The sequence below is a fragment of the Esox lucius genome, chromosome 14 (assembly GCF_011004845.1).
Source record: "Esox lucius isolate fEsoLuc1 chromosome 14, fEsoLuc1.pri, whole genome shotgun sequence".
Taxonomy (NCBI): domain Eukaryota; kingdom Metazoa; phylum Chordata; class Actinopteri; order Esociformes; family Esocidae; genus Esox; species Esox lucius.
The window spans coordinates 37,041,266-37,065,285 of NC_047582.1; the positions used below are offsets into that span (position 1 = coordinate 37,041,266).

Here is a 24,020-nt window from a genome sequence, read left to right on the forward strand (position 1 = left end):
AAGATCTTCTGGTAGTTTATTCAAGTTGTATGCAGCATAACTTTGTCATGTTTGACCTGAGTTCATGAATCTAAGAGCCCTGCTCGGTTTATACTCTTCAAACATATCAGAGATGTATTCGGGGCCTAAACCACTCAGTGATTTATAGACTAAAAGCACTACTTTAAAATGTATTCTGTAACTGACTGGAAGCCAGTGCAATGATTTAAGAACTGGAGTGATTTGCTCTGTTCTCTTGGTCCTGGTTAATGTCTTTATCGGTTCAGTCTTGATGTGTTATTTGGTCCGGTCTTAATGCCTTGATTGGTCCAGTCTTGGTGTGTTATTTGGTTCGGTCTTAATATTTTGAATGTACCAACTGTTAGATGGTTCGTTTGAAGTCACAGCAGGATTTATTGTTGTCAAAAATATTTGTGATCAACTCCTTCTATGTAGCTGCTTTGGGATTTTGTTTACAGTGGATGTGGCTTTAATAAGGCTTCTGGTTGGGATATACGTGCTGTCACTCTTGTAACGACCTTGTCATCCACCTAAATGAAGCCAGTGACTGTTCTAGTGAAACATTCACCTCATCCCTTCTGTATTGAGCCCATCACTGGTATTTCCTGTTTGAGTTTTTTCATGGAAGCAGGAAGTACAAGAATACAGTTCTGGTCAGATTTTCCAAAGGGAAGACAGCGGAAGGCCTTGTTGTTGATAACTACTCCATTGAGTATAAAGACATTTCTATGTTTGATTGTTGTGGTTTTCCCATCTGACTGTCTTTAGATGAATGCACTATTTGAAAGTCACTCTGGATAAGGTTTTCAGTGCCCCAAACTACAGACATTTACATCTAATTCACACGCCGGCATCAACAACACCAAACCAACAGTTAAACTGAGTGTTTCCTCTACTTTTATTCCCAAAAGTGGCGGGGGGGGGGGGGGGGTTGCGGGCTGACATGCCGGCATCAACAACACCAAATCACAATGCATGAAATGCTATCCTCCCTATACACCAGTCTCTCTTGCTTGTCAACTTTATTTTCTTAACGTTATTTGACAATACTCTCTTAACATCATTCCCTAATAATAATAAGTACTCCCCCTCAATTAACCATTCTCTAAAACAGTTCATGTATCGCCTCCCAGACTCCTAATAAAAGCCACTAGCTACTAACTAATGAGGCAATATGAATTCCATTTACAGTATAGTGTGTTTCATTGGAGGTTAAAGAGGGGGTAGAATATATAGTTTTGCTGGATGTAGCACACAGTGCCCCATGATTTCACATTATATTTGTAACTTTACACACTCTCCTGAGCATTTGTAACAATACATTCACTGTGACACTGAATCGTCTTTCCACAAAAAGTATCCCTTATACAGTGGGGCAAAAAAGTATTTAGTCAGCCACCAATTGTGCAAGTTCTCCCACTTAAAAAGATGAGAGAGGCCTGTAATTTACATCATAGGTACACTTCAACTATGAGAGACAAAATGAGAAAAACGAATCCAGAAAATCACATTGTAGAATTTTTTATGAATTTATTGGCAAATTCCTCTGTAAAATAAGTATTTTACAGAGTATTTTACAAATGCCCTTCCATCAGCAAGGAAGGGCATTTGTAAAATACTTTATAACTGTGGTTTCAAAACACCTTCAGGAAAACCTGTCACGCATTGATGCCTTCCTCACTTTTCTCTAAACACTGACAGCCATGCCAAGAAAAGAGCAAGACTGAAATATGAGCCCCACTGTGTGAATAATGAGCCTGATAGTGTGAAATGAGCGTCATAGTGTGAAATATGAATATCACAGTATGGTTCTATACCACTAGATTAAAGCCTTCTGATTATAGTTACATTTCCTAATCTGGTTATTATGATAACTGATCCATTGTCATCTGTCTGTGTACTCTACAGATCTTACAGGTGAATCTAGTGATGTCAGTGGTGCTGTCTGTGATGTTCCTCGCGTACCTCTTTGGTATCCAGGCAACGGACATAGGGCGTCAGCAGGCCCCACCCACCCAGGACCCCATCAACTCCCTGATCATCCAACTACTGCAAGAGGACCTGACCCGTGCCCAGAGGAGGCATGAGAATTCAGAGGACCTGACCCATGCCCAGAGGAGGCATGGGGACACATGGGAAAGGCAGGGTAAGAGCCAGGACAGGGGAGACCAGAACCAACTTACCATAGTGGGCCGCCCCACACTCCACACACGCCTAGATGACAACTTCCTAGAGAGGAGGAGCTCCTTATTCCAACCAGTGGGAGGGCTTTCATCAGACCTGCTGCAAAAGCAGAAACGATTCAACTCTCCTCGGGTCCTGCTGAGTGAGCGGGCGCCACTCCAGCCCCCCCCCCTTTACCTCATAGATGACTATGTGAAGAGCAGCGATGGAGTCAACAAGACTCGAAGGAAGAGGTATGCTGAGCACAAGAGCTACCGAGGGGAGTACTCTGTTTGTGACAGCGAATCAACCTGGGTGACTGACAAGATAAACGCAGTGGACATTAATGGTCGTCAGGTCACTGTTTTGGGTAAGATAAAGACAGGGATTACTGACAGTTCCTTCGTAAAACAGTACTTCTACGAGACCAAATGTCGGACTGACAAGCCCCATAATAGTGGCTGCCGCGGCATTGATGACAAGCACTGGAACTCGCAGTGTAAGACATCTCAGACGTATGTCAGAGCTCTGACCAAGGACCGAACTGCGGTTGGCTGGCGATGGATACGAATAGACACTTCCTGTGGCTGCGCATTGTCACGGAAACACCCCGCGAGACGTAAAGTCACATAACCCAATCACTGAGATATGATTGGATGCATTTCGTCATGGAAGCTGTACATATAAATTATTATTTAAGTTATATGAAATGCATGTAGGCTATACAGGATGTAGAGCGTTTGTGCTATTTATTGAACTCATCATCAAAATTAAAATAGAAAATGAATGAAACCTATGAACTCCTATGAGAGTCGACGATGCGTTTCTTTAGCCACTACACAGACTCTACAACACTGGTTGGATGGAACCGACCACGCGGTTCTATAGCCACTACACAGACTCTACACCATTGGTTGGACAGAACCGACCAGCATGGGATGATGTTGTGCCTTGATATACAGGGGGGCAGATAGAAACAGAGAGGGTATGACATCATCAAAGGGTTTAAGACATCATAAGAGGAGTGTTAATTTCTCTTTATGTGATGTAACAGAAAGCTGATCCAAACCTTGTTGTGGGCTAAATATGTTCTGTATATATTGATGGACTGTGGATACACTACGGATGCAAATGGACAAACAGCTGGATATTGGACAGACATGGACCTACTGTAATAGACATGTGGCTTTCTAGAGTATGTAACAAATAGTTAATTATGCTCTATCATCCAGACGCAATGCAAGATCTGCAAAATACATGGGTGGCCTCTGGCCTGTAAGAGCTGAATCAAAATTGAATATGGGCTGAGGGCAGTATATCTGTAGAGAGGCTGGGCTGAGGGCAGTATGTCTGTAGAGAGGGTGGGCCGAGGGCAGTATGTCTGTAGAGAGGCTGGGCTTAGGGCAGTATGTCTGTAGAGGGGCTGGGCTGAGGGCAATATGTCTGTAGAGGGGCTGGGCTGAGGGCACTATGTCTGTAGAGAGGCTGGGCTGAGGGCAGTATGTCTGTAGAGAGGATGGGCTGAGGGCAGTATGTCTGTAAAGGGGCTGGGCTGAGGGCAGTATGTCTGTAGAGAGGCTGGGCTGAGGGCATTATGACTGTAGAGGGGCTGGACTGAGGGCAGTATGTCTGTAAAGAGGCTGGGCTGAAGGCAGTATGTCTGTAGAGAGGATGGGCTGAGGGCAGTATGTCTGTAGAGAGGCTGGGCTGAGGGCAGTATGTCTGTAGAGAGGCTGGGCTGAGGGCAGTATGTCTGTAGAGAGGATGGGCTGAGGGCAGTATGTCTGTAGAGAGGCTGGGCTGAGGGTAGTAGAATATCTGTAGAGAGGCTGGGCTGAGGGCACTATGTCTGTAGAGAGGCTGGGCTGAGGGCAGTATGTCTGTAGAGAGGATGGGCTGAGGGCAGTATGTCTGTAGAGAGGCTGGGCTGAGGGTAGTAGAATATCTGTAGAGAGGCTGGGCTGAGGGCACTATGTCTGTAGAGAGGCTGAACCTACCTTTGTTAATGACATGGAGAGAATGCTAACTACGGTGATATGTGCAGAAATGGGATTGTCATTTCTTGTCTGCTCTGTAAGATTCTTTACCACAGGGAGGCCCAGCCTCTTCAAGCGGTCAGGTGTATTAAAAGGTCTGGCTTATTGGAGCTGTCATACCCTCAAACATGCCTTTTGTTTGCACAAATAGTGACACTTAAGAGAAGCTATTTGAAGGACAGAGTTTAATGTTGGGTTAAGCCCTCAGTTTTTCATACATAGGTCAAAGGTTTAAGATCAGCTGATTCAGGTCAGAGATCACCTGGCTCTGCATCAGGTCAGAGGTTAGAGACTGGTTCAGGGTCACACACAAGTATGATGTCTGTCAAACTAACCAGCCTCTAAAACCCTGAGTTGACCCACGTTTACCTGATGGCCAGAGAACACCAAAAAAAAACTGCTAACTTCAAATATGTGGGAGATTAATATAACCATCACAGAACATTCATACAACCATTATGTAATATCATAGAACGTTCATTACACCATTACAGAACAATTTCAGGCACATAGACATGCCTAACCAAGTCAACTCTGACGTCTAACATGGACTGAGACCACACTACGGATGTGAGTCAGGCCGGGAGATTCTTTTTTATTCAAGTAGCATTCTGAATCCATATAATCGTGATAGAGGAACCATTTGAAATCAAAATACCCAAATATGTACTCAATTACAACCCTGATAATGTAAATCTTTACTATTAGGAGAGGAGAAAGAGGAGGAAAATTAGATATGTGGAACAGTGATCTACAGGATGGAATACAGACAGAGTTCTAAGAACATGATAGGCATGAGAGAGACCAGTGGGTGGACAGAGGAAATAAGAACAAAATGACCTATAGGGTGGAACAGAGGGAGTAAGAACCAATGACCTATAGGGTGGAACAGTCTATCTTCATTGTTCTCTGGAAATACTTCAACAGCTGGAGATGAACTGACCACCCACACACCACTACAAAACACTACACACTAATACACACCACTACAGAACACTACACACTAATACACACCACCACACACCACTACACAAGACTACACGCTAATACACACCACTACAGAACACTACACACTAATACACACCACAACACAATACTACATGCTAATACACACCACTACACACCATTACACGCTAATACACACCACTACAGAACACTACACACTAATACACACCATCACACGCTAATACACACCACTACAGAACACTACACACTAATATACACCATCACACGCTACTACACGCTAATACACACCACTACACAACACTACACACTAATACACACCACTACACACTAATACACACCACTACACAACACTACACACTAATACACACCACCACACACCACTACATGCTAATACACACCACTACACAACACTACACACTAATACACACCATTACAGAACACTACACACTAATACACACCATCACACGCCACTACACGCTAATACACACCACTACACACTAATACACACCACCACGCACATTAATACAGAACACTACACAACACTACACACTTATACACACCACCACACACTCATGCACAGTAATACGAACACAACACTACACACTTATACACACTACCACACACCACTACACAACATTACACACTCATACACACCACCATACACTCATATACAACACTACACAGCCATACACACTACAAAATATTACACTCCACTATATACTAATAAACATGGCTGACCTCAACATTTACCGACATTCAAACAGGTCTTTCAAGCATTGAAAAGGGAACCATATTGCATATAGCAAAACAAATTACAAGACTGCTGCACAGAGAATTTGACCAAGCAAGTTACAGTGACAGAGAGCAGTCTACTCCCCTCAGCCACTACTACTGATACATACAGCACGAGGCGGTATAGAGATAGAGATGCATTCTGGGATTTTCAGCCAGTGGTTGTAAAAGTGATGCTGTCGAGCCACAATGGGTCGTTGAGTTTTGTGCATTAGGGCTGCACGATTTGGAAAAAATATTGAATTGCGATTTGTTTGACAAATATTGCAATTACGGTTATGATTTGCGATTTACAAACATGGATGTAAACAACGTAGATAATCTCACTTAAAAATAGAGATCATAGTCTACGTAATGTGCTATTAAACTTAATAAAAATCGAGTTATGAAGTTCAGTGTTTTCTATTTTACACTCATTACCAATTTGAAGGTGCAGCTTATGTCCAACTATTGGTTTAACTGCTCATTTAATGGGGTTTGCAACGTTTTCTATGTGCCCCATAGCTGGTTGGACACAATTTCTCAACCCTTGAGGTGTATTTTCTCACATACTAAGTATGTTTGTAGGCACCGACATTGGAGCCGAAACTTCTAAAAACCATGCTGCTGTTTATGTGGGGAAATATATCTTTGTGCCACTAGCTAGCTTGAATGAGATGTCTTCGATGGCAGGTGCAGTGTGAACTCAAACTAACAATGAAAAACCATCAAGTATTTAAACCAAATTCATCCAGTTATTTAATCTACCAAAACACCTACAGCACCCGCAAGAAAAACAATTATACGGACAATGCATGCCAGTTGCCTCGCGTGAAGCGCATCTCATTCACTGTTTTTTAGGAGCTGAAAATCGCGTAAGTTGGCGATTTGGATATTGCACATTTGATAAATCGTACAGCCCTACTGTGCACTATGTCAGGTAGTGAGGGACATTCAAGGCTTCATTAGAATATTATGCTGGCAGTACTAAGATTTTCTTTATCACAATAAAAGCCATAATTGAAATGTATAAGGCAATATAGTTAAGTTCTAGTCTGTGATGAAAAAGGAAATCTGAGTTAGCGCTGCTAGCATAATATCCTGCTGCTAGAAGAACGGTAATGACGCCTCAAATGGTCATCACAATTGTCAGCTATTTGCCAATAATAATGTGCCCATGTCATCAAAAACCACATGCTTTCAAACTCGGAACTTCATGTCTAACTGAGGTGTGATAGCTGTTCTACTTATAGAATATGAACACTTATAAACAACAAATTTCACATCCAGACCCAAATGTGAGGTCTAAAAATGGTCAAAGGTTATTCACAAAAGTCCGGGAATGCATCTTTAATGCTACATAATGTAATTTCTTTATTGTTTTGTTTGTGTTGGTGCTCTGGTTGGCTAGTACACAGGTGTCAAACTCATTCCATGGATTTCCTCTAGCCCTAACGCTAATTTATTCCACGAAGGGCTGAGTGTCTGCATTTCTTCAGTCACACCTTATACCTAATTTAGGGTCACTAATTAGTTAGGATCTCCCTCCAGCTGGTTGTCTAGTTCTTATATGGACTCTAAAGGAGAACTAAAAAATCAGCTATGTGGAATGAGTTTGAGACCCTTACAGTCTAGTGGATGCTTTAGTGGATGCTCTAGTTCAGGCTCTAGTTCATGCTGTAGTTCATGCTCTAGTTCATGCTCTAATTCATGCTTTAACCCATTAAATATTCTGTGGTTACTATTGGTTTTGTTGACGTTGAACTGACCTGCTGTGAACATGCTAATTTCATGCCTCCATCGCTGCTCCAAGCTCACACCTTCCTGGAGGGCTGGAATCATTGCTTTACCTCAACATGGATGGTTGCTTTCCTTGTATGTAGAGTTCACCTATTCAATACAAATGTGCCAAAAAAAACACATTTATGGAACTCTAAAGGTTTTTGGCCCCCATGCTGCTAACAGGCTGGGAGACTGAGGTCAGTGGCCCAGAATGATACCCGGTGCTGAATGGTAGATGTTCTGTTCTGACAGCTGCACTGATGTAACCACACCCCCTCAAGTGGGCCCTGATCTCCAGCTTCCCCTGACCTCCAGCCGCCCCTGACCTCCAGACACCCCTATCCTCCAGCAGGCCATGACCTCCAGCCCCCCCTGACCTCCAGCCCCCCCTGACCTCCAGCTCCCCTGACCTCCAGCAGGCCCTGACCTCCAGGCGGCCCTGACCTCGAGCCGCACCTGACCTCCAGCCACACCTGACCTCTAGCCGGCCCTGACCTCCAGCTGCACCTGACCTCCAGCCGCACCTGACCTCCAGCCACACCTGACCTCTAGCCGGCCCTGACCTCCAGCTGCACCTGACCTCCAGCCGCCCCTGACCTCAAGCCACACGTGACCTCCAGCTGCACCTGACCTTCAGCCGGCTGGGTCCTTCACAAGTGTTCTGGTATACACACTAAGATCTGATCCGAGAGCTTCAAGTCTCTATGACACTACCTTCCCCAATAGATCAGGGTTTACTGCCCATCTGTCTGTCTGTAACATGAATAAACAAATGACTGTTTTCTACATGTTATGTTATTTCTGAGTATGTTATTTCTGAGCGACATACTGGGGATCTGTTAACAATCAACAGATGGTTCCTTTGAGAGAAGGAGGAAGAGTAAATGTGTTTACTAAGGCAGAAGGAGACCATTGATTAGAGAGTTGACATAGGAGGTGGTGACAGAGAAGGAGGAGTTTACAGAAGCAGGTTACAAAGGAGGTGGAGGAGGTAACATAGGAGGAGATACCAGAGGATGAGAATTAAGTGACAGAGGAGAATGAGGTGAACAAGTAGGTGGTGACAGAAGAGGTAACAGGGGACTTGGTGGCAGAGGTGAAGGAGGTGACAGGAGGAACTGAGACTCAGTATGTTCACTGCTGTTGGCGTAGTTGAAGTACCCACCACTGCAACTAACTACACATCTATCCCCTCAAACTGTGACCACACTGTCCTTCTAGACTATGAATACCAGCTGTATAAAAATGTCCCCTGCATTTCACAAAATACCATAATCCCTATATACTACTTTAAACCAGCACCCTATTCCCTATACGGTACTCTACTTTAAACCAGCACCCTATTCCCTATATAGTACACTACTTTAAACCAGCACCCTATTCCCTATATAGTACACTACTTTAAACCAGCACCCTATTCCCTATACAGTACACAACTTTAAACCAGCACCCTATTCCCTATACAGTACACTACTTTAAACCAGCACCCTATTCCCTATATAGTAAACTACATTAGACCAGCACTCTATTCCCTATATAGTACACTACATTAGACCAGCACCCTATTCCCTATATAGTACACTACATTAGACCAGCACTCTATTCCCTATATAGTACACTACTTTAGACCAGCACCCTATTCCCTATATAGTACACTACATTAAACCAGCACCATATTCCCTATATAGTACACTACATTAGATCAGCACTCTATTCCCTATATAGTACACTACATTAGACCAGCACCCTATTCCCTATATAGTACACTACATTAGACCAGCACCCTATTCCCTATATAGTACACTACATTAGACTAGCACTCTATTCCCTATATAGTACACTACATTAGACCAGCACTCTATTCCCTATATAGTACACTACATTAGACCAGCACTCTATTCCCTATATAGTACACTACTTTAGACCAGCACCCTATTCCCTATATAGTACACTACTTTAGACCAGCACCCTATTCCCTATATAGTACACTACATTACACCAGCACCCTATTCCCACTACAGTACAGTACTTTAAACCAGCACCCTATTCTATATGCAGCACGCTACTTTACATCAGCACCCTAAAATAGTACTCTATGTTCTACTCTATCTACTGAAAACAAATACTGAACCCAGGTACAGACACCATCTATTGACACCAGGTACTAAACTTAGGTACAGACAATCTACTGACATCCGGTATTGAACCCAGGTACTAAACCCAGGTGCAGACACTACCTACTGACACTAGGTATTGAACCCATATACTAAACCCAGGTCTAGACACCATCTAGTGACACCAGGTACTAAACCCAGGTGCAGACCTACTGACACCAGGTAATGAACCCAGGTACTAATCTCAGAAAAATACCATGTACTGACACCAGGTACTGAACCCAGGTATTTGCAGGTATCTGCATTGTTCAGATACACAATATGAATGTTATGGGGTTTTACAATTAAAGATCAATCTGAGGAAATATAAGCTGTTAAAGTTCTTAGACAGCATGTAGGTTTACTGCCTATTTGGCTATTCTGTTTAAACAAGAACCTTTGCTCATCAAAATTAACCGGTACCCTCAAACTGCAATACATACTGAACCATGACCCTCAAACTACAATACATAGTGAACCATGACCCTCAAACTACAATACATACTGAACCATGACCCTCAAACTGCAATACATACTGAACCATGACCCTCAAACTACAATACATACTGAACCATGACCCTCAAACTGCAATACATACTGAACCATGACCCTCAAACTACAATACATACTGAACCATGACCCTCAAACTGCAATACATACTGAACCATGACCCTCAAACTACAATACATACTGAACCGGTACCCTCAAACTACAACACATACTGAACCATGACCCTCAAACTACAATACATACTGAACCATGACCCTCAAACTACAATACATACTGAACCATGACCCTCAAACTACAATACATACTGAACCATGACCCTCAAACTACAATACATACTGAACCATGACCCTCAAACTGCAATACATACTGAACCATGACCCTCAAACTACAATACATACTGAACCGGTACCCTCAAACTACAACACATACTGAACCATGACCCTCAAACTGCAATACATACTGAACCGTGACCCTCAAATGTAAATACATACTGAGGTTTACTATTGCAACCCTTATGTTAGGGGTAGGTTACGTTTAGGCACAACGGTTAGGTTATTTAGGTTAGGGTTAGGGTTAGAGCCAGCTTAATATGATGGTTAGGCAAAGGGTTACATTTTGGATAAAGGTTAGGGGTTAGGGGATGGGGAACATTTCTGCATTTCTGAGTTTCCAGTATACAGAAAAGTGTGTATGAGGACAGTGTGCTGCCTTTATGTCATAATAACATTCCTTCACATAGCAGCCTGACTTTCCTCTGATGACATGGCGTATGTAGGAATGTTCAGGAGGCAGTAGGGTCCTTGTCCTGCATGAAGGGGTCCATCGGCCCCTGTTAGATACTGAGGAAGAGGAAGAGTCTCTTCGACAGTCTCAGTAGCTCAATTCATCACTCCACTCTGTCACGGCCCATTATTAGTGCCTGAGTGCAACTTCTCTCTGTCCGCTGCTGAATATCTGCCATCTCTCATACATGTGGTCAGCCTATAATTATGGATGATCACTGGACACAAACAGCATATAACACAGATCACTGGACAAGTAACAAGACAAAACTTCAGAATACGTACATAGGACATTCAAGACAGACCAAGCTAGAAATCAAAACTAGCCACAGGTGAGTGATCTTTGCCCACTCTGATTGGGACAGAATGCTACAGTGGGAAAAAACAGAAAAGCATTTACTACAAACTTTGATGTTCTATGTGCTAGTATAAGCAGGCTTAGGGTGGTTTGGTAGGTTAACTATGAGAGTGGAAATATTAAAAGACTACTGAGTTACCATTTGTGTTTAGTACAGCCTACTACCTGTGGTCCAAGTGTGTTTAACATATTATCTAGTGTCCAGATGTGTTTAGTGTTCTATGGTCCACGTGTGTTAAGTGTTCTAAAGTTAAGGTGTGTTTAGTGTTCTATGGTCCATGTGTGTTTAGTGTTCTAAAGTTAAGGTGTGTTTAGTGTTCTATGGTCCATGTAAATGTTGTGTTCTATGATCTATGTGTACTTACTGTTCTATGGTCCAAGTGTGTTTAGTGTTCTGTGGTCCACATGTGTTTAGTGTTCTATGATCCATGTGTATTTATTGTTCTATGGCCCATGTATATTTAATGTTCCATGATCCAGGTTTGTTTAGTTTTCTATGGTCCAGGTGTGTTTAGCGTTCTATGGTCCGTGTATATTTAGTGTTCTATGATCCAGGTTTGTTTATTGTTCTATGGCCCAGGTGTGTTAGCATTCTATGGTTCATGTATATTTAGTGTTCTATGATCCAGGTTTGTTTAGTGTTCTATGGTCCAGGTGTGTTTATTGTTCTATGGTTCATGAATATTTAGTGTTCTATGATCCAGGTTTGTTTAGTGTTCTATGGTCCAGGTTTGTTTAGTGTTCTATGGTTCATGTATATTTAGTATTATATGATCCAGGTGTGTTTAGTGTAAATTGGTCCATTTGTGTTTTTAAACATGTTAATGTAATGTTTATCTATGTATTAACTACTTTGTCCAGGATGAGCCATGTAAGGACGTTTGAGGGGATTCCCATGTCCAAGGTAAGGCTCATGAACATAATCAATCAATCAATCTATCATTTATTTATCAAGCCCTTTTTACATCAGCAGTTGTCACAAAGTGATTTTACAAAATACCCAGCCTTAAACCCCAAGGAGCAAACAACAGTAGTGTTGAATTTCAATGGCTAGGAAAAACTCCCTAAGAAGACCAACATTTTGGGATGAAATATAGAGAGGAACCAGGCTGAGAGGGTTGACCAGTCCTCTTCTGGCTGTGCCAGGTGAACATATTAAGTACAATATGTACAAATTGTAATAATTAATAAATGCATGTGGGCTGAGTCCAGAGTCTATTTAAACCTAGGCCAGGTCGGAAGCATGATCAGATGGACAAGGACAACATGGAGGGGTGGGGGGAACAGCACAGTGGCAGCTGAAATTGTCAGGAGGACAATTTGTACAACCAGGAGGACTTTGTACAGGGACAGCAATGGGTCTTTCAAGCCTGGTACTCCTCAGGTGTGAGCCAAGCATGTTGTGACTGGTGCTGCATTCCTTACACATGGATCTGAGAGCTCTTAAATCTCCATCCTCTCACAAGGATCCTAAAAAGCCAAAAGCTACTGAGACATTTTCTGAACTTAAATCAGAAAACCTCAGAAAAATTTTCTTAGTTCCTAGTTGTCATGAAAGCAGAGGTCTGAGAGTTCTGTGGTCCAGCATTATCAATTCAAAGTTCTGTAGTCCACGAGGAGGGAGTTAAAATGTCCTTCTGTAGTCTATAAGGGGGATGTGATCTCATTCTGTAGTTCATGAGGGGGCTGTGCAAAGAGGAAGACTACGCGTTCCTGGAAGAGATGGAGAAACAGCATCAAGAGACAGACTCACTTGAGGAACAAATGAAAGAAGGAAAAGATGACAGGGTGAATATCTCTCTTTCTCTCTCTCTCTCTCTATATATATATATATATATATGTATGTAGTGAACATCAATGTATCTATATCGATAGGATGGGGTGAATATATCTTAACTTCTATTGGGCATGGTGAATATCTATGTCTTCATTTCTGTAGGACAGTGTGAATATCTTTATCGCTCTCTCTATATAGGACATGGTTAAGATGCAGGACCTTTAGAAAGTATTCAGACCCATTCACTTTTTACACATTTGGTAATTCTAAACTGCAAATATACTTTAGTGTATTCAGATCCTTTATTCAGCACTTTCTGGAAGTGCCTTTGGTAGTGATCAATGCTTTGAGTTTTCTATCCATAAGTGGATTTGGGCAGTTTCTCTTATACTTCCTTGTAGATCCTCTGAAGCGCCGTTTGATTGGATGGGAGTATCACTGAACTCAGGAGTTTTCCTGGCACAAAAGTAGGCAAAGGTGGTAACCCAACAAGGTGGTAACCCCCACTCTCTGCCGGACGCTCCTCTGATATACTTTATATAATATCTGGCTACACACTTGAAAAAGACAACGATTATAGTGTTGAATCTGCAGTTTTCCATGTCCACTTGTGCAGTTAATGCACACTGCCATGTCCTCCCTAATAGCAACCAACATACAAACAATATAAATATTATTTACATATATATTTGTTCATTACATATTAATATGGTACATATTTTTACTTTTTTATTTTAACCTTGTTTTTTTCTTCTCCTCTGCCTGTCAATGACTAGTAGATATTTTATGGGATTTGAGTGCATCTGTTTGGCTGTTTTACTAAGCCCCCAATCACATTGACCCCACAATGCTTCTAGCATACACAGCACAACATTCCCTTTTCATTATGTCTGAGGCACCTGAAAACATTTAGCCATTGAGTGTCAAAACCACTGGCTCTATGATAATTAGAGGATCTGAAAATAAAATATATGAAATCTGTCATCTGCTTTATAATTAATCACAGTCAATATTATCGTTGTCTATTTTCGTAGTTATGCTATGTTCCTATTAATTTGACTTGCATAAAAACGCAACAGAGCTGTATTAAAACCTTGTAGCATTGTTTTTCTCCATCCTTGAACTTTGCATGAAAGAAGTCCTTACTGAGCCCAACCCACAAATTGCAGCACCTGAACATGGCCAAAAGTTGGTAGGGATGCACAAAAAACACTTTATCTTTATTGTCAATTCCGATTGTAGCAATAAAAACCCTGTGTATAGATATATAGAATGCCACCCACCAGAGTGGCTAGTAAGAGTGACTGTGTTACCCACCACAGCCGAATTCCACCCGCATTTGGCGGGTGGGCGGGTGCTAATGTTCCCATGGCTCCCCAAGTAAGCTCTGACAGTGTAGTGACACGATATAATGTCTGGTCCAGGTATATGTGGCCCAGCTGACAGGTAAGGTGCAACATAGTAAGAAAAGGAAGGTATATGAATGCATTTGATTGATCATGATGAAGAAATTGTAGACTTCAACAAAGTGGCTATGTGTTTCACTGTAGTTGTAGCTTATAAGGCAGTATGTACTCCTGAAATTAATATTTTATTTTAAAAAAGGGGCAGAAATGCAAATGTCTTTTGTGACATTTCTATTCAACAATAAAGAAAGACGGTATGTTAAACATTTTGCTATAGTATGGTAATAAATTGATGTTTGGGCCTCAGACAGTTTCTGCCCAGGGGCCCCCAAATCACTATAACCGCCACTGATCACATGCTTTGAAATATTAAACGGTCACCATTTAATTAGCGTGTACAGCTGTGCTCGAAAGTTTGCATACCCTTGGAGAATTGGTAATATATCTACCATTTGTAAAGAAAACATGAGTAAGCAGGCAAAACACGTCTTTTATTTATTTTGGGATTCACATTCAACTGTAGGCGATAACAGAATGGCACAATCAAAGAACAAAACATGCCAACAAAGAAAAAATTAACTGACCCCTGTTCAAAAGTCTGCATACCCTTAGTTTTTAATACTGTGTATTGCCAGAAGCTGTGAGGCGTGTCAAGGTGTTGTCGGGCATATTGTACCCAGGCTTTTTTGTGGCATTGGCACAGTAAAGGCTTCTTTCTGGCAACTTGACCATGCGGCTCATTTTTATTCAAGTATCGTCGTATTGTGCTCCTTGAAACAACCACACCTACTTTTTCCAGAGCAGCCTGTATTTCCCCTGAGGTTACCTTTGTTTTTTTTTTGTATCCCGAACAATTCTTCTGCCAGTTTTGGCTGAAATCTTTCTTGGTCTACCTGACCTTGGCTTGGTATCAAGAGAACTCTGAATGTTCCACTTCTTAAAAAATGATTGAATAGTACTGACCGGCATTTGCAAGGCTTTGGATATTCAATAATTCAATAATAACATTATGTTAAATATCTTCAGGGGCGACTGGTCATTAGGGGCAGGTGGGGCCCCTGTTCATTGGTCCCTGCCTTGCTGCTTCGGACTGCGTTCTGCCGATTAGAGTTCGCAGTAGTAGGCCACAGGCTAAGCGTGAATGTGGGGCTAGCCCTTCTGTCACAATGCAATGCACATTGTACATGTGAAAATATTAATACGCATGCTCAGAATGTCAGTGTGATCAATGTAGATCATGCGAATTTGATGCCCAGTGGGTCTGACAGCCGGTAGCCCCACTACTTTTGTGTTTCAGACCTGATTGGCTTTCTGTCTGTCTGGTGCCAACACTAGTCGGCAAGAAGAGCGAGGAGGGTAGATTGTCTTAGTCAGCTTGTTAGCTTCACAAACACCAGATAACTTGAAAAAATGAATAAATTGGATTTCATACTCAAGCACCGGTTTGAAACCCTTAATTTGGATGAGAAACTTGAAGTAAAGCGACAAAGTCATCGAAAAGTTTTCCCAGATGAAGAACCGCCATGCCACCTTTCTCTTCAAGTGAGTCCTCAGCCTTGGTGAGTGAAAGCATATTTTATCATCCTGCCTTTGTTGTGCTGGTCCATGCATTGGTCATATTTTTGTGCTGGATCGATTGATATAGATGGTGACGAGTGTCAGTGTGTCCATGCTTATCTATTAAGGTTGTTGTCATAGAATGGATCTATATCCCATAAAAGTTGTCTTTCCGCTTCTGTAGGCACATTGGTTCTGAGCTGGTTGCATTCCTAATTTAGGTTTGTAAATGTGACAGTGGTAATTTTACATGTGTGTGAGAGAGAAGGGCAATTACACAAGAATGTCTCTCTCTCTCTCTCTCCAGTATGTGTACTACAACACCTGGTAGAAGCAAGCCGCTCTGTCGTTAAAAGTGTTTTGTGGAGCCACACTGTTTGTTGATGTGTTAAATAAACACATCAGTAGCTAGATGGAGTTTTGTAGCTTTACTGGTATGTATCCTATATTTTGAAATAGTTTGTGCCCCACAAATATTTTACATATAAAAACGCCACTGATTGTCTTGGAATCCACTTGTAGAATATGAGTCTGTTGCTTCAGGTTCATGCTGTGGTACATGATGCATTTCCTATCATTGCTGTACTGCACTGTTTCTCCCTTGTATACAGAAACATTGTAAAAGTCAGACTAGTACCTTTGGGCATCAAACAAAAATATCCTATTTAAAATATACACAAAAGTTTCAATCCTTAGCTACAATGTAAATATGTTTGGTTATATATGTAGGCAACTGTTGCTGCTTAGAGAATACGCATTGAGTGTGTGTGCTGGGTCAAAATGACAGGTTATTGAAGTGCTGTGTATGTCATGGAACTGTCCACAATGGTGAACTTATCTTCTGGAAATAGGCTCTTTCCATTAGATTGGTCAAGAGTAGAAGACCCACCTGTCTCTTGCTTATGGAATACATGTTCAACTCTGAACCTCAAATAACATAACTTCTCCACGTTCTAAACATGTAAAGATTCAGAGAGCATGCAAATAATGTCACGGTAAATGCTCTTATTATATATCTGAAAATACAATATGCTTGCTGTTTGAGCTGAATTTATATAAATGTTTGGTTACAGAATTGCAAGTTTGTAAAATTTTTGTTCAAGCTTAAAATATTCAAATATTGCTTGCAAGCAAGAAACCCAATGTACAAACATGACTAGAGAAGCTTGCAAGCATGTACCTCCATTTACAAGCTTATAACAGATTTACACATAAGCCTTCAATACATGACCACAAATTTTGTGATGCAAGTGCACAGAGTTTTGACATGTTTAATATTCCATAGGGATCACTCAGCTACTCACGCCACTCCCACTCCACTCACATACCCTGCTTGGGGTCCAAGTCTATAGCTGACGGTCTACACCCCAAACCCTATAGCGTGGTTACATTTGTGACAGCGATGGGATATTTTCCTTTTAGTGTTTGCATGACTAGATGTGATCGGCTGAATTTGTCAAATTTACCTATGTGTGGCTATGTGCTAGCTAGAATAAACAGAGCAGCATGCCACTGTTTCATTTGCACCATCATCTCCCTCATTGGTAGCTGTCAGACAACAGAGTTTGTGAGTGCTAGACTGTCCACTAATCTAATTGTCACTGACCGAAACTTTCACTGGGACATTAATGTCTAATTGGACACGTCTTTTGATTTGGACCTGAATGGGAATGGTTTTTCTCCTGCCATTCACTGTGGGGCCAAGCCTTGTCTATTAGGATTCTCCACCTGATGGATGCCTGAAATGGAATCGATTGTGCTGCCTACCTCTGTGCTGCCTGGTGGAACTATGTTGCCAGCTGCTGTTGGGGATTTAATTTTTTTTCTGAGGAGAGTGGACCTAAGAAGGCTTTGGCTAATGGCTGCATATCCCACGACTTTGTAAAACCTGCTTTGTGCTGGCAGATTCCACGTCAGCTGATGGACTTCAATGGTTGCAAACAGCACCGGCTCCAGGCATAATAATAATAATACATTAGACTAATATAGTGCTTTTCTGGGACCCAAAGATGCTTTACATCAGGTAGTAAACAAATAACATCTGAGGAGAGCATTAGGACAATACACAGACAGACGTAAAGAAAAGGACTCAGACAAGACACTGGACAAAATTTGAAAGGGCAGGGGTTAGGGGAAGGGAAAGGGCAGGGGCTAGGGGAAGGGAAAGGGCAGGGGCTAGGGGAAGGGAAAGGGCAGGGGCTAGGGGAAGGGAAAGGGCAGGGGCTAGGGGAAGGGAATGGGCAAGGGCAGAGGCTAGGGGCTAGGGGAAGGGAATGGGCAGGGGTTAGGGGAAGGGAAAGGGCAGGGGCTAGGGGAAGGGAAAGGGCAGGGGCTAGGGGAAGGGAAAGGGCAGGGGCTAGGGGAAGGGAAAGGGCAGGGGCTAGGGGAAGGGAATGGGCAAGGGCAGAGGCTAGGGGCTAGGGGAAGGGAATGGGCAGGGGTTAGGGGAAGGGAAAGGGCAGGGGCTAGGGGAAGGGAAAGGGCAGGGGCTAGGGGAAGGGAATGGGCAAGGGCTAGGGGAAGGGGATTGGGCAGGGGTTAGGGGAAGGGAAAGAGCAGGGGCTAGGGGAAGGGCAGGGGCTAGGGGAAGGGAATGGGCAAGGGCTAGGGGAAGGGAAAGGGCAGGGGCTAGGGGAAGGGCAGAGGCTAGGGGAAGGGAAAGGGCAGGGGCTAGGGGAAGGGGCAGGGGCTAGGGGAAGGGAAAGGGCAGGGGCTAAACCTGGAGAAAGACCTGTCTCCAAAGCTCTGTAGTTTGGACTGAGGAAGGATGAGGTGACCAGCTGTAGCAGAGCGGAGTGACTATGATCAGAGAGGTAGGGTGGAGCAAGCTGATAGAGGGCTTTATAGGTGAACATTTTAAAAATGTAAATAATAATCAGTGTGCTGAGGGACGAGGTGAAGGAATGGAGAATTCCTTGGAACCATGGCTTGGTTTCTACTCTGATACTCTGATTTAGTTAATCATACATGAAATCTATAACATATCAAAATGTAGGACAGGGTGAATACTGATATCTAGATATAGGACAAGATGATTATTATGTATTTTGAGGACAGGGTGAATATCAAAATTTACATAACCAATTAAAATTTTAGAAGGCCCCCATTTTCTCCGTTTTTATTGACATTTAAGCAGCAGGTCCCGTGAATGACCTGAAATGGTACAAGGTTAGCAGTAAACTGCCAGATGTTAAAAAAAAGTTTAGGAAGCTGATGCTAGTAATTCCTACAGGTGTCCCATCTTTTGTTGATTACTTACAAATCCTCTGTCTGTAGGAAAGCAGTGTTGGAACACTGTCTAACTACACAATCTTAAGAAGTATTTTGATAGTAGTGTAGTGTAGGAGGTAGTATATTGCTATGGTAATGGTGAAAACAAGGCATTTAACAAAGGAAGACAGACCACATAACCCTTAAAACGGTAGGTCTTTTAAGCACTTTAGAGAAATTACAAAAAAATACAGTTTCAGTGAAAACAGTTTCCTACATCATCAAAAGGCACTTGGAAACTGGATGAAACTCTGACTGGAAGAGATCAGGCAGACCAAATTCCACAACAGAATCAGCAGACATGTTTCTGAGGGTCAACATCTTGGGTGATAGGCAGCTCACAGGACAACAATTTCAAGCTCAGATCAACACTGATTGCAATTAGCCAGTCTCAGTTTCAACTGCAAAGAGAACACTTCAACCTCAGATCAACATTGATTGCAGTTGGCCAGTTTCAGTTTCAACTGTAAAGAGAACACTTCAAGCTCAGTTCAACATTGATTGCAGTTAGCCAGTCACAGTTTCAGCTTTAAAGAGAAGACTTCAAGCTGCAGGTTTGATAGCGGTGCTACTCCACGACATACAGAAACCCTGCGTGATTAACCAAAGTAGTCCTTGCAGTCAACAGTACTCCACTGGCGGTGCTTCATGGCCCAGGCAAGCCTAATCTTCTTCTTATTTTTCCATCTTAGCAATCACTTTCATATTGCCACACGACCTGTCAAAAAACTGGACAAATTGAGGTGTTCTGAAAGCTTTGACTGGTAGTGTATAGGACAGGATAGGATAGGACAGGGTAAATATCTGTGTTTATGTGTATTCAAAGAGTGAATATATATGCATATCAATTAGTATATCTTAGATTAGTTGAGTTATTTTCTGTGGATTAGGCATTTCTTAATTTAGTTACTACAGCTTCATGTGATGCAACTTCTTGTTTTGTGACTTTCAGTGATGTTATTACCTGTTATTACCCTTTTGTCACCAGGTCCGGCGTCGACAGATGCGAGAGCAGCAGGAGCAGAAGAGACTGAAAGACTTGGAGGACAGCAGGAAGGTAACCCACACATGCATATTTACTGTCCTTGTGGGGATCCTCAAAACACCCTTAACCCCAAATTTTGGATCCCTACCAAGATAGTAGACATATGTTTGTCTTTCAATCCTGGTGGTTGACCTGAGGCTTAACACTGACTCAGTAATCCACTTTCCCTAATCCTTATACCTAAACCTAACCTCAGTCCTACACTAACCCTAAACTTAACTTTACTAACCTAACTTGTGTGTTAAACTAGATTTAATTCCTAACCCTAAACCAAACCTGGATCACACACACACACACACACTGTACCCATAGACCTGGATCACACACACACACACACACACACTGTACCCATAGACCTGGATCTCACACACACACACACACACACACACACACACTGTACCCATAGACCTGGATCACACACACACACACACTGTACCCATAGACCTTGTTCACACACACACAGTAACCATAGACCTGGATCTCACACACACACACACAGTACCCATAGACCTGGATCACACACACACACTGTACCCATAGACCTTGTTCAAACACACACACAGTAACCATAGACCTGGATCTCACACACACACACACACACACACACAGTACCCATAGACCTGGATCACACACACACACACTGTACCCATAGACCTTGTTCACACACACACACACACACAGTAACCATAGACCTGGATCACACACACACACACACACACAGACAGTACCCATAGACCTTGATCACACACACACACACACACACACACTGTACCCATAGACCTTGATCACACACACACACACTGTACCCATAGACCTGGATCACACACACACAGTAACCATAGACCTGGATCACACACACACACACACACACACTGTACCCATAGACCTTGTTCACACACACACACACACACACACAGTAACCATAGACCTGGATCACACACACACAGTACCCATAGACCTGGATCACACACACACACACACACACATACACACAGTACCCATAGACCTTGATCACACACACACACACACACACACACACACACATACACACAGTACCCATAGACCTTGATCACACACACACACACACAGTACCCATAGACCTGGATCACACACACACACACTGTACCCATAGACCTTGTTCACACACACACACACACACACACACAGTACCCATAGACCTTGTTCACACACACACACACACACACACACACACACAGTACCCATAGACCTTGTTCACACACACACACACACACACACACAGTACCCATAGACCTTGATCACACACACACACACACTGTACCCATAGCGAAATAATTAGGAACATGGATTTCTGGGTAAAGGTTAGGTCACAAGATTAGGGTAATCTCAGTTGTTGCCAGTGGAGACCTTCACCATAGATAATTTAATAAAGGAATGATATCTACACAGAAATCAATTTGTAATGGAATTAATGAATGAGCTCATTCTAATGCAGAGGTGTCAAAACGGTTCCATGGAGGGCTGCGGGTTTTCGCTCTCACCATCTACTTGATTTATTAATAAGGTTACTAATTGATTTGTTTCTACTAATCAATGGGAACCAATTTATAGGAAAAAATTAAAACCTGCAGACACTCTGCCCTCCGTGGAATAGTTTTCTAAAGGATCATTAACCAACCACATGAACAACTAAATAAAGCATAATTAACCAACCACATTCACAATTAAATGAAGTTAAATTTGTCAACCACATTCACAATTAAATAAAGGATAATTTACCAACCGAATTCACAACTAAATAAAGGAACATTAACCAACCACATTCACAACTAAATAAAGGAACATTAACCAACCACATTCACAACTAAATAAAGGAACATTAACCAAACACATTCACAACTAAATAAAGGAACATTAACCAACCACATTCACAACTAAATGCAACATTGCCAGGCGGACACACCCAGCTGCCTATGTGTATTTGTATCTGTTGTTAATGTGACATAACATGTTTGAAAAATGACAAGAGAAACACCTCTTATTGAACACTTATTGAGCGTATCTGTGTGTGGCAGGAGAAAGAGAGGCAGTGGCGTCATCATGTGGCAGAGCTGGCCTCCACTCAGGAACAGAGACTTAGAGATCGACTGGCACGACTCCGCCACTTCAGGGTAACACGTGCACACACGAATATGAATGCACACACCACACATGCACACATGAACATGCATGCACACACGTCCACGCATGCACACACGTCCACACATGCACACACGTCCACGCGTGCACACACGTCCACGCATGCACACATGAACATGCATGCACACACGTCCACGCATGCACACACGTCCACACATGCACACACGTCCACGCATGCACACACGTCCACGCATGCACACATGAACATGCATGCACACACGTCCACGCATGCACACACGTCCACACGTGCACACACGAATATGAATGCACACATGAACATGCACACATGAACACGCATGCACACACGTCCACACATGCACACACGTCCACACATGCACACACGTCCACACATGCACACACGTCCACACATGCACACACGTCCACACATGCACACACGTCCACGCATGCACACACGTTCACACATGCACACACGTCCACACATGCACACATGAACATGCATGCACACACGTCCACACATGCACACATGAACATGCATGCACACACGTCCACGCATGCACACATGAACATGCATGCACACACGTCCACGCATGCACACATGAACATGCATGCACACAAGTCCACGCATGCACACATGCTTTGAACTGCCTCTTCTGTCACCAGCTGTAATAAAGAAGTTGGATGAATGTTAAGGTCACCGATTCTCCAAAGGTACAATGAGACATCACCTTCATGTTAACAAGCTATTTGGAGGTCTTGGCAGATTAAAGCATCAACTCTGGAGAAATGGATTTCAGGGCTGGGAATTGGTGAAGCATCATTGGAACTTGAACTGGAACAAGACTAAAGACTGACATGAGTCTCTCTCATATCTCATGATTTACATTTTATGACAGCTTGCATACATTTTGTGTATACTGTCCCTACATGTTGTCACAACAGCACCATAACACAAATGAACATTCTGGAAATGTGTAAATGTATTATACTTAAATTGGCTAAGTGTTTGTTAGTTAGTGTTTGTTCTGTTCATCTGTTTATTTGACTATGTCTGTCACTCATTCCTTTTTTCTCTTGCAGGACTTCCAGAGGAGGATTCTAGGAGAGGAGATGTCCCTTGAGGCAGACTCTTTGTCCATCCAGGCCTTGGACCAGCTACTCACCAGGATCTAGACAACATAAAGCCACAACAATTTGCTTCATTATGAACTTCTCCATTTGAGTCTGTCTAGCTCTGTGTTCATCTCTCTCCACTGACCCCTGCAAGCTGTACAGTCTACAGTGATTAAATAGTGTATTTCTGGTGAA

The 24,020-nt window shown here is 42.6% G+C and overlaps 2 protein-coding genes across 4 annotated transcripts in view; both read left to right on the forward strand.

Moving 5' to 3' along the window:
• ntf3 (neurotrophin 3) overlaps positions 1 to 8,504 on the forward strand; it is a 38,695-nt gene extending 30,191 nt beyond the window's left edge. For 2 of the 3 annotated variants that reach the window (XM_020053108.3, XM_020053109.3), the window contains one exon: positions 1,909 to 5,215. In XM_020053108.3, coding sequence (XP_019908667.2) covers positions 1,909 to 2,796 — 888 coding nt within the window. In that variant the 3' untranslated portion in view covers positions 2,797 to 5,215. Of the gene's footprint in view, positions 1 to 1,908; positions 5,216 to 7,970 lie in introns of those variants that run through there. The other variant, XM_010878463.4, reaches the window with a different exon arrangement.
• A 2,794-nt stretch (positions 8,505 to 11,298) lies between these two features.
• On the forward strand, positions 11,299 to 24,020 carry LOC105015364 (trichohyalin). Its single transcript, XM_020053162.2, has 6 exons — positions 11,299 to 11,495; positions 12,383 to 12,425; positions 13,196 to 13,309; positions 20,520 to 20,588; positions 22,631 to 22,726; positions 23,793 to 24,020. Exons 1-6 carry the CDS (start codon positions 11,371 to 11,373, stop codon positions 23,883 to 23,885), a joined length of 540 nt encoding a protein of 179 aa, XP_019908721.1. The 5' UTR covers positions 11,299 to 11,370; the 3' UTR covers positions 23,886 to 24,020.

Bases quoted from the DNA above. Each gene is read 5' to 3' on its own strand.
- LOC105015364 (XM_020053162.2), top strand. From the start codon at position 11,371: ATGGATGATCACTGGACACAAACAGCATATAACACAGATCACTGGACA. The intron at 20,589-22,630 runs GTAACCCACACA...TGTGTGTGGCAG, and splicing joins ACTTGGAGGACAGCAGGAAG to GAGAAAGAGAGGCAGTGGCG. The intron at 22,727-23,792 runs GTAACACGTGCA...TTTCTCTTGCAG, and splicing joins CACGACTCCGCCACTTCAGG to GACTTCCAGAGGAGGATTCT.